The sequence below is a fragment of the Salvelinus sp. IW2-2015 genome, linkage group LG1 (genome assembly GCF_002910315.2).
Source record: "Salvelinus sp. IW2-2015 linkage group LG1, ASM291031v2, whole genome shotgun sequence".
Taxonomy (NCBI): Eukaryota; Metazoa; Chordata; class Actinopteri; order Salmoniformes; family Salmonidae; genus Salvelinus; species Salvelinus sp. IW2-2015.
In genome coordinates, this window is record NC_036838.1 from 34,582,004 (window position 1) to 34,592,447 (window position 10,444).

Sequence of the window (10,444 nt, forward strand, 5' to 3'; positions counted from 1 at the left end):
TTGCCAGCAATAAGCCCAAATAGATGTTTGACTAAAACAATCATTTCAAACATTGCTTACATGTGTATACAATCACGTGTCTCTCTATTATGCGTGGGAAAACTTGGGGTTCAGATTTCTTAAATTAAAATCACTGGAGCTGATTTCCTGGTGTTTTTACAGTCTTTTATGTCAGACTATGAACATTCAAAAAAACTTGGGGGGCCAAATAAAACCACCCACATTTCAAATTCGGCCCGCCAGTTGGTGAATCCTGCTGTATGGAAAATGAATGTTTAAGAGCATTTCACACACCACTGACTGAACACACACTGGGCTACTGATTATGAAACTATGGTCCATAATATTATCGGTCAGTCAACTATTGCAATTTCATGACAAGATGAACATCCTAACATCACACAAATTATGTCTGGAACACAATTTTAGAGGCTAATTCCAACTTCCAGTCAATTTTCACTTAGTCATGCATTCATGTCAGTGGGAGACTTGGTGAAAAATCTATTTAGTGGAAGTTAGGATTCTCCMCTTATGGTCTATACACAGTCACATGCAGGGTCTATCTCGCTCTCTGACATACAGAAGCCTTCTCGTTTCCTGTGCTTGTTGTGTACACGTATGCCACCAGCCCATCCTAATCCCTGAGCACCCTGAGCCAGTACCACATCAGGCAGCTTCTGCTCCTACTGTCATGGAGCTCTGTACCAAGGGGATAGGCACTTAGATACTAAGCATGAAAAAGATTAACCTAAACCCCTTGTTGCCAGTAACTTGTTTATTTTGCCGGAGATCTTTTAATAGTTGAGACTATACACAAGTTAAATTTCCCCGCCTTGAGGTGTAATTCTTTTGGGGAACAACACCCTCTCGACGGATTGGAGACAAATTCCATAATAGTTTGTGGGAGGTTACACTCTGGGTTCACTGTTGAAGACAGACATACCCATCCTCTTGACAGAACACGAGGGGAAAGGTAACGTGACGCAGGGTTCAGTTACAGCAATAACAAAATGATGAATAGAGCATTGACATGTTAAAAAAAGATGAAACAAACAAGGTATTCCTCAACACAAAATGTCTAAAAAAAAACAAAAAAAAGACACCACTCAATGACATTTCATAAATATTTCAGTGACGTGTCTTACAAAAGTGATATACTCCAAAAGACAGTATAGTTTTTTTAAATGTTGGAAAGCACCCGAGACAAGGACATGATCTTTTACTCCATATAGACGTCCCCTAATGTAGATTTGCATTCAAGAATATGTGGTAGGTTTACATTTTCTCTTAATAGACGTCCCCTAATCGAGATTTGCATTCAAGAAAATGTCATATGTTTACATTTTCTCTTATCATTTAGAATGTAATTGGTTTTCATTGAATTAGAACAAACCATTCTACCACTGTATTCACTACACACATTTTAGATAAATGCAGGAACATTAATATTTGTTTTGAATATAAAAATATATTGTACTACTTTTTCTCAACTTAGCCTGGGTAAATAATTTATAAATCTAATGAAAAGTTTGTTGATTACTACATAAAGTATAATCTAAAACCTAACCATTTCAAGTGTTACATTAGGACACTGTCATTGTTTGCATCAGTCATTTGATATCACTTTAAAAAGTGGGAGAGAAAAGCAGTATGATAAAAACCAGCAACAATATGAGCAGACACCAGCACACAGACAGTGGTCTTCATCAGTCTCCTCTAATATCCATGCAGTCAATAAGGGTTTCATACACATTGTCAAAATGCAGAATTCCTATAAAAAAACAATAATAATACAAATTTTTTAAAAGGCCAGACATTGAACATACTCATACTTTGGCTCACTCCATGACAAAGGGAAAACAATATCTCACGCTTATTCAGCCCTAAAAAGAGTTTCCCCATGGATTAACAGCTGCATGAAGAAGATAAATATGCAAGAAGAGATTTACACTGTAGACAGGGGAGAGAGTTGCAAATAGACAAAAACACACTACATTCGGTGATCGAGTGTGTGAGTGTGTGTATGTCACGGGGTGCGAGTATGTACATACGCTTGTATATACGCAGTGACAGTGCTTCCAAGCAGGGATCCATCAGAAAAGGGGCAAAAGGGGCGGGACTACTCGGTATGTTCAGTGATTATCATTGGCTGTAAGCGAGTGTGTGTGTGTGTGTGTGTGTGTTTGGGGGGGTGGGGGGGGGTTCTGTGGCTTTGACAGGATGTCAACTCCCAACATCCTTTCCTGGCTGCCACTGTATCCAAGGTCTGAGCATAGGTTGGAGATAGTACTTCTCACCCCCCTTCTATTAACAACTGGTGGGATTTCAGATTTCAAATCAGGTCCCTTTCAATCTCTCACATAATTGTACCAGTCCGGCCTCCTAAAGTTCTTATTGGCTCCCTGTGCATCATCTGGGGGCAGGCTGAGGCTGTGGCGCCATGAGGACCCCTCCCTGGTGGGCCGCCCCCATCCCGGCCAGGACCGACATGGCCACTGCCTCAGCCGCGCATACGCTCAGCCCGTTGACGGTGATTGCACCAGGGCTGGGGACAGGGGCCGAAGGCCCGTGCTGGATGACCAAGGCTGTGGAGCCCATAGGCTCGGAGGGGGGATCCCTGGAGCTCTCCTCTCCTCCTGCAGCTACAGACAGAGAGAGAAACATTCACCCTTAAAGAGAGGTGACAGGCAAGCAATAGATTAGATGGATGAGTTGGATCGGTAGGTGGGTGAATGGATGTACAAGTTGATTGGGGACAGATAAGAGGCTAAATTAAAAATCAAACAGATGGAGTGAATGACAGACTTGTGTGATTGATAGTAGATTCATGTATACACAAAAGTGTGTGGACATACTTAAAATTAGTGGATTTGGCTATTTCAGCCACACCCGTTGCTGACAAGTGTATAAAATCAAGCACACAGCCATGCACTCTCCGTAGACAAACAATGGCAGTAGAATGGCCTTACTGAAGAGCTCAGTGCCTTTCAACGTGGCACCGTCATAGGACGCCACCTTTCCAACAAGTCAGTTCGTCAAATTTCTGCCAGAGCTGCCCCAGTCAACTGTAAGTGCTGTTATTGTGAAGTGGAAACGTCTAGGAGCAACAACAGCTCAGCCGCAAAGTGGTAGGCCACACAAGCTCACAGAACGGGACCACCGAGTACTGAAGCGCGTAGCTCGTAAAAATAGTCTGTCCTCGATTGCAACACTCACTGCCAAGTTCCAAACTGTCTCTGGAAGCAACGTCAGCACAATAACTGTTCGTCGGGAGCTTCAGGAAATAGGTTTCCATAGCCAAGCAGCCACACACAAGCCAAAAATCACCATGCGCAATGCCAAGCGTCGGCTGGAGTCGTGTAAAGCTCGCCACCATTGGACTCTGGAGCAGTGGAAACGCGTTCTCTGGAGTGATGAATCACGCTTCACCATCTGGCAGTCCGACAGACAAATCTGGGTTTGGCGGATGCCAGGAGAACGTGCCCCAATGCATAGTGCCAGCTGTAAAGTTTGGTGAAAGAGGAATAATGGTCTAGGGCTGTTTTCATGGTTTTGGCTAGGCCCCTTAGCTACAGTGAAGGGAAATCTTAACGCTACAGCATTCAATGACATTCTAGACAATTCTGTGCTTCCAGCTAGCAACAGTTTGGGGAAGGCCCTTTCCTGTTTCAGCATGACAAGGCCCCAAGTCCACAAAGCAAGGTCCATACAGAAATGGTTTGTCGAGATTGGTGTGTAAGAACTTGACTGGCCTGACCTCAACTTCATCAAACTCCTTTGGGGTGATTTGGAACAACGATTGCGAGCCTAGCCTAATCACCCAACATCAGTGCCTGACCTCACTAATGCTCGAGGCTGAATGGAAGCAAGTCCCCACAGCAATATTCCAACATCTAGTGGAAAGCCTTCCCAGAAGAGTGGAGGCTGTTATAGCGGCAAAAGGGGGACCAACTCCATATTAATGCCCATGATTTTAAAATGAGATGTTCGACGAGTTGGTGTCCACATACTTTTGGTAATGTAGTGTATGTTGTCTTAATTACCTAAGTAGGCAGCCGCCTTCTGCATGGCAGTGACAGGGCAGTCTTTGTGGGCCAGTAGCAGCTGTTTCAGTTGTGTCACCTCGTTCCTCAGCAGACCCACTTCATTCTGACAGAAACAGAACACCACATATAGGCATGAACACACAAGACAATGTACACACAACATTTGTCTTCTCAACCACTGACAACCATACACCAAAACCCCATGGGCACGAGAATCATATTAGAGCTTCTACCAGTATAATACAAATCAGACGGGTTCATGGTTTTAAAGATGCACTATGCAGAAATCACTCTGMCATTTCCTGGTTGCTAAAATTCTAATAGTTACCCAATTTCAGTTTGTGTGACAAAACAAGCAAGTATAGTGTAGAGAATCATTGTACCATCTAAACCACTGTGAAATATCTTTTCCATAACCAAAAATATTGTATTTTCAACTGGTGTACAAAACCAAAAGGAAGACGCAAAACAAAATTTAAGAATGGGAAGCATAGAAATAAACCACATAGAACAGATCTGCCGCTTCTTAGACTTGCTTTCAACGAGAATTACATATCTATAACTCACATTTCTATGTGAATTTGGTCAGGTCGCCCAAAAAGTTACATATTGCCTTTGATGGTCTATTGTAACTGGCTGTAWTAGGCAGTTACAGTCTAGGTCATAGTGCAGTAGACTCACGGTCAAAGAGACGTTCATGGTAGCCAGGTCCTCTGCCTTCCTCTCCAGAGAGCCAACCCAAACCTTGCGTTTCTGTCGGCAGCGAGACGCCGCCGCCCTGTTCCTCTCCAGGAAGCGCTGCCTTCTCTCATCTGGGTCGGCCTCCGCACCCCGCCGCCTCCTACCCCCGGTGGGCTGGGCCGGGGACACCTGGGGAGGACGGGGAGGGTGTTATACACCTTGGACTAGGTGTGTGTGCATGAGTGTGTGCATGAGTGTGTGTATGAGAGAGAGAGAGAGAGAGAGAGAGAGAAGAGAATCGCAAGAAGTGTGAGCATGTTGTGTGTGTGTGTGTGTGTGTGTGAGCGTGTGCGTGTGTGTGTGTGAAAAGTGCATTTGAATGTGTATTTCAAAGTGTTACCGTGTATACGCCTCTCACCATCATGTCCTCTGAATGTAGACTATACCCAAATGGAGAGGAGGAGCCACTGCTGGTTTGCTGTGTGAGTATATGTAAATCATATATGCATGAGAGTGTGCCTGTGCATTTTTGTATTCACTGTTTGTGCACAAATGTACGCAAATACATGCAAGCGACATGAGATAATGCATTACCAAATATATAGGGTCAGACGGAATCTGCAGAGAGTTCTCTTATCAATACCTTTACAGAGTTGCCAGCATATTTAATCTACAAAACATGGTTTTAGTTTGTTCAGTGTTCTTTCCAGTTTTTTATCATTTCTGGAGATAAAGGCCACCCTGCGTCTCTAGTAGATTCACCACCTGACCCTTAGGTATTGTATCAGTATGTGTTTTACCTGTGGCTGTGCAGGTGAGGGGGTGTCAGAATGCTGCGAGGGCTGCTGGCACTGCTCATGTCTCTGGGGGACAGCGGGCTGGATCCCGGTCCCCCCCCCCCCCTGTGCCCTCTCCCACCCCCCCTGTGCCCCCTCCAGCCCCGTTCTGAGCCCCCAGGCCATGCTGTTGCTGGGTCAGCGCCGCCTTCAGCCTCTACAGAGAGGGAGGGACACACACAGAAATGTCATACAGATGTCAACAACATGCCTTCCTAGGGTTGCAAAACTACAAGTTATTTTGGCTCCCTTTGCCTTCCACTGCGACGGGTAGGCCCACTGCCATTTGGTCCTTAACTCTGTGTGCGGTGTGTAGTGTGTGTCCGCCAGTGCATGCGCCTCTCACCATCTTGGCCTCTGAGTGTAGACTATACCCAGATGGGGAGGAGGAGCCGCTGCTGGTCCCACCAATCGGAGGGCCTGGAATCCCAGGGATGTTGGGCACCATATTAAATGGCCTCGCCAGCTACACATTACAAAAGAAGAGACTAAATAAGAGGACAAAATAACACGTACCAATATCTGCCATTATCAAGTATGTTATTGTTAATTAGACATCTATTACTTTCACTAAAACTGCCGATGTAAAAAGGGCATTATAAATAAATGTGATTGATTCTCACAGATATGACTGAGGTCATATTTGGGCTGGGGAGGAGAGGGACCGTCTGTCCATTGGGGAGATGCATTACCAGTGGGAAGGAGCCTGTCGGAGAGCTGAGAACAGGAGATTGGTATAAATGAAAAAGACAGAGAGAAAAAATAAAAAAAGACAAATATAGACAGATGTTGGTAGATTAGACTCACCCCAGTTGTCTGTTGGAGGGTGGGGTTTGTGTGATGACAGAAGTTGGCGACGGCAGTGTCGGGTGCAGGGGGTCGTAACCAAGGTGAATGGGGAGGGACCCAGGCCGTACAATGGTTGGCGTGGGGGTGGAGCTCAACACTGGTCGTGGAGGAGGAAGAGTCTCCTGTCAACACACATCACATCCAGTCAGAGAAACCCAGGTGGGAGTTGAACACTACAGGCCGCTGAGCTGAACCCACTAAGACACCCACTAATTGTCTACTTTTTGCTGACATCTTCTTTACTTGCCTCATAGTTAAGTGATTACTTTACTCTCTGGCCACCACTGTTCCTTTCTCTCTCTCTCACCCAAGTTACCATGCAAACTTGACAAGAGGAAAGAACACACATCGATTAATCTGTTCAACCATACAACCTGTTCGCCCTGCCCCCAGGTCATACCTTTCCTCTCCCCATTGGCTCCTTGCTACTGTCCGACATGCTGGACGTGGAGTCAGGACTGCCTGGGGGGGAGGAGTCAACCTCCAGAGGCCCCTCATCCTCCTCCTTCACCCCAGACAGGGTCTGTAGGGGTGGGGCCAGAAGATGAGGGGTGGGGAGCTGTGTGGGGACCAACAATCAGACACAACATTAATAAATTGGTCAAACTACCCGTGTTTAAAAACCAAACCCATCCTAGCCCCTCCACCGTCCTCACCCTCACCGGGTTTTTGTTCCTCTGGTCATCCTCATGGGCCTTCCGGAACTCCTGTTCGAAGGAGCTGGCCAGCTCATTGAACAGACCCACCTCCTCACAGTTCTTCAGGAAGCGGGTGGGCGTGGGGGTCTGGTCTGGTGGTAGAGAGAAAGAGGAGACACTGGTTTAGAGGCTTCATAGTACAGGTAAATCCTCTCTGTCAACAACAGAGATTGCTCATCTGTCCACACAGGGTGGTGTTGGTTTGATAGCTAGACAAAAATGTTTCTCTCATAATTTTCTCATACAGTCAAATTGAGAAATTCTAGGAATAGTAAAGGTAAGCACCTGCGATGATGACGGAATCAGTTCTGGCAGGACCAAATTTTAGGGTCATCTCATGCTTATGTTTGTGGACTGATAGATGGTCTTCATTGGTAAATCTCTGTACACAAAGAAAACGCAAGACACTGGTGAAAGTAATCTGATGGATCCTAAAATCCGAGATCTGTAAAGACAGGAGGGAGAGTGGGAAAAGAGAGTGAGGGATGAAGAGAAAAAGAGTGTAAATTAGACCCTACCTGTCCACAGCCTGGGGCGGTGCACACAAAAGGTCGATCGTCCCCCATCTCACACAAAGAGCCTGCAATAAAGAGGTATGGGAGAGGAAGAGAATGAAAGTGTGTTATTTTGTCTCTGCCTCTAAAATCTTGGTAGATAAAAAAAAAAAAACAGTCTGTATTGGCTAATACATTAGGGTTAACAAATAAATATTCAGAAGGATTTCCTASTGCCTACATGTTCAATATTTCCAACTAAAGCACCTTGTTTACACTACATTTAAGAAAAACGAAAAATGCTAACGTTAGTATCAAACAAATATATTAATGATGACATGAACAATTTTCTTGGTGACAAAAAGTGATTAAACATATGTCCCAGCTGGCAAATCAAAATGTGATAGCCTTAACTAGCTAGTGTTTTTGAATAGTAAAATACGCCTTTTAGTTACTAACGTTATTGTCCTAGCTAAATGGCCTCCTCTCTGCTGACTGTCAACAAACAGCGCAGTTCACATGGGGTGAATTCATTACGTCTTGCAACAGAAACCGTTTAAGAACCAAATGGAGCAAACGGAACTAAACCGGGAGGAACAAAGCTGAATATTTTCCAATATAAACTCGTTTTCGTTGCAAAACGTTTTCCGTTTTGGAGTAAATGGTTTCTGTTGCAAAACGGTTTGCAACAGAATCTGCGTAATTAACGGACCATGCCGTTGGCGACTGTCTCAACCCTGGTTTTAATGTGTATATGGTCTCAACTAAGACAGAAACTACCTAACAGACTCTGCTAACTAGTTAGTTAGCTAACAATGGGCACGATGGCTAACTATGGGCCAATGATCACAACAGCACGTCAAGTTAGATATAGCTAGCTAGCAACATAATGTCAGACAGGACGAAGAATGGACCTCACTATGCAAAATCTGACAGGCCATCATCATCATCACATGAGATGTTTTGGTACAGGCAGTAAGGTTACAGCAGACCAACCACATTGGCAATCACGGCCGAGCGAATTAAAAGGGCTTCTTTGTGGTCTCTTTGCTAAATTAGCTAGCTTTATTTACCTTCCCCTTTTTTTCAGCTAAAAAACTTGCTAGCTAACGCCTTGCCAGATGATATTGCACAGAACACACAGGCTAGTTAGCTAGCTAACGTTATGTTAGCTGGCTAGGCTAACGTTAATGCACTGACACAATTCGAGGCGTGTCAAATAAGTATTTCAGGATGGGGAAGGTAAATGTGACAGACTGTCAATACACCTGTTCCCCGACAAAGGCTATTTGGTAAAATCTTGATATCTGAACACGAGCAAATCAAATGTTTACAAACTCACCCAACGTCCCTACCTCTCCCCTTCTCCGCTGCTGGAACTCCTACACTGCGCTGCCTGCGTTGGGTTGAAATCGCGCGAGAGGTGAAACTGTTACATTTTTTACGTAACAGGATTACTGGGGTGAAAAATCCGAGATTATGTAAACATGAGGCAGTTTGCATGTGTCCTCAAATGGCAAAAAATAAATATGATGAGAGCCCTGCAATTGACAAATCACGGTGTTTTTCATAACATTTTCACCATATTATGATACATTGTATGTTGTATGCTTTATGTAAGTGCAAGCCTACACATATGTATAATGGCAGAATATTTTCTATTTGTGGAAAATTGCAGTCCCTATGTATGGTAATCCTTTCAGGGCCGGTCCTAGCATTTTGGGGGCCCTAAAGGAGATTTGGTTGGGGGACCCCTCCCCCCCACCTTGTAAGCAAAACATTTTAGTTTTAGCAATGCTGATTATTTGAACACAGAAAAGAAAAGGCACTTTCGCCCAAATCTGTCCAAAATAAACTCAGTGCGTTTCTTTGGGACAACAACTCCCATTGTTAGGGCGGAGACATGATCATCTCATCATTATATACAGATCTCTGGACGGATACACTTACGCCTGCTACATTAGCTTAGACCGCATGAGAGGATTGTACACAATGACGAGAGGGACAGAGACAGTTTGTGAAAGTATGCCGTATCTACTTGGAAGAACTAGTAAAATGATTTTGTAAGACAGCTCTGCAGCATACTTAGGCAGGCTAGCGAAACAGGATGACTAATGACAGTACAGTGTGGGAGCACATATAATGAACAAAAATATAAATGCAATATGCAACAATTTCAACAATTTTACTGAGATACAGTTCATATAAGGAAATCAATCAATAAAACATGTATTTGTTAGGCCCTAATCTATGGATTTCACATTACAGGGCACATAGGAGCCAGGCCCACCTACTGGGGAACCAGGCCCAGCCAACCAGAATGTTTTTCCCCACAAAAGAGCTTTATTACAGGCCGAAATACTCCTCAGTTTCAACTGTCCCGGTGGCTGGTCTCAGATGATCCCGCAGGTGAAGAAGCCAGATGTAGAGGTCCTGGGGTGGTGTGGTTACACGTGGTCTGCGGTTGTGACTCCGGTTGCACGTACTGCCAAATTCTCTAAAATGATGTTGGAGGCAGCTTATGATAGAGAAATTAACATTCACTTCTCTGGCAACAGCTCRGGTGGACATTCCTGCAGTCAGCATGCCAATTGCACCCTCCCTCAAAACTTGATACATCTCTGGCATTGTGTTGTGTGACAAAACTGCACATTTTAGAGTGGCCTATTATTGCCCCCAGCACAAGGTGCACCTGTGTAATGATCAGCTTCTTGATATGCTACACCTGTTAGGTGGATGGATTATCTTGGCAAATGAGAAATGCTCACTAACAGGGATGTAAATACATTTGTTGCCAACATTTTTGAGAAATAATATTTTTGTGTGCTTCTTAAGTTTCT

At 44.4% G+C, this 10,444-nt stretch overlaps 1 protein-coding gene across 1 annotated transcript; it reads right to left on the reverse strand.

Moving 5' to 3' along the window:
* Nucleotides 1-151: 151 nt before the first annotated feature.
* LOC111966288 (cyclic AMP-dependent transcription factor ATF-7) lies at nt 152-9,008 on the reverse strand. The gene is given in 14 exon segments (XM_070444462.1): nt 152-2,642; nt 4,044-4,149; nt 4,728-4,916; nt 5,146-5,205; nt 5,528-5,629; nt 5,631-5,720; nt 5,910-6,029; nt 6,187-6,280; nt 6,371-6,534; nt 6,813-6,971; nt 7,069-7,202; nt 7,396-7,492; nt 7,629-7,690; nt 8,947-9,008. Coding segments are annotated over 13 exon segments (1,596 nt in total). The 5' UTR covers nt 7,677-7,690; nt 8,947-9,008; the 3' UTR covers nt 152-2,409.
* Between the last annotated feature and the right edge of the window lie 1,436 nt (nt 9,009-10,444).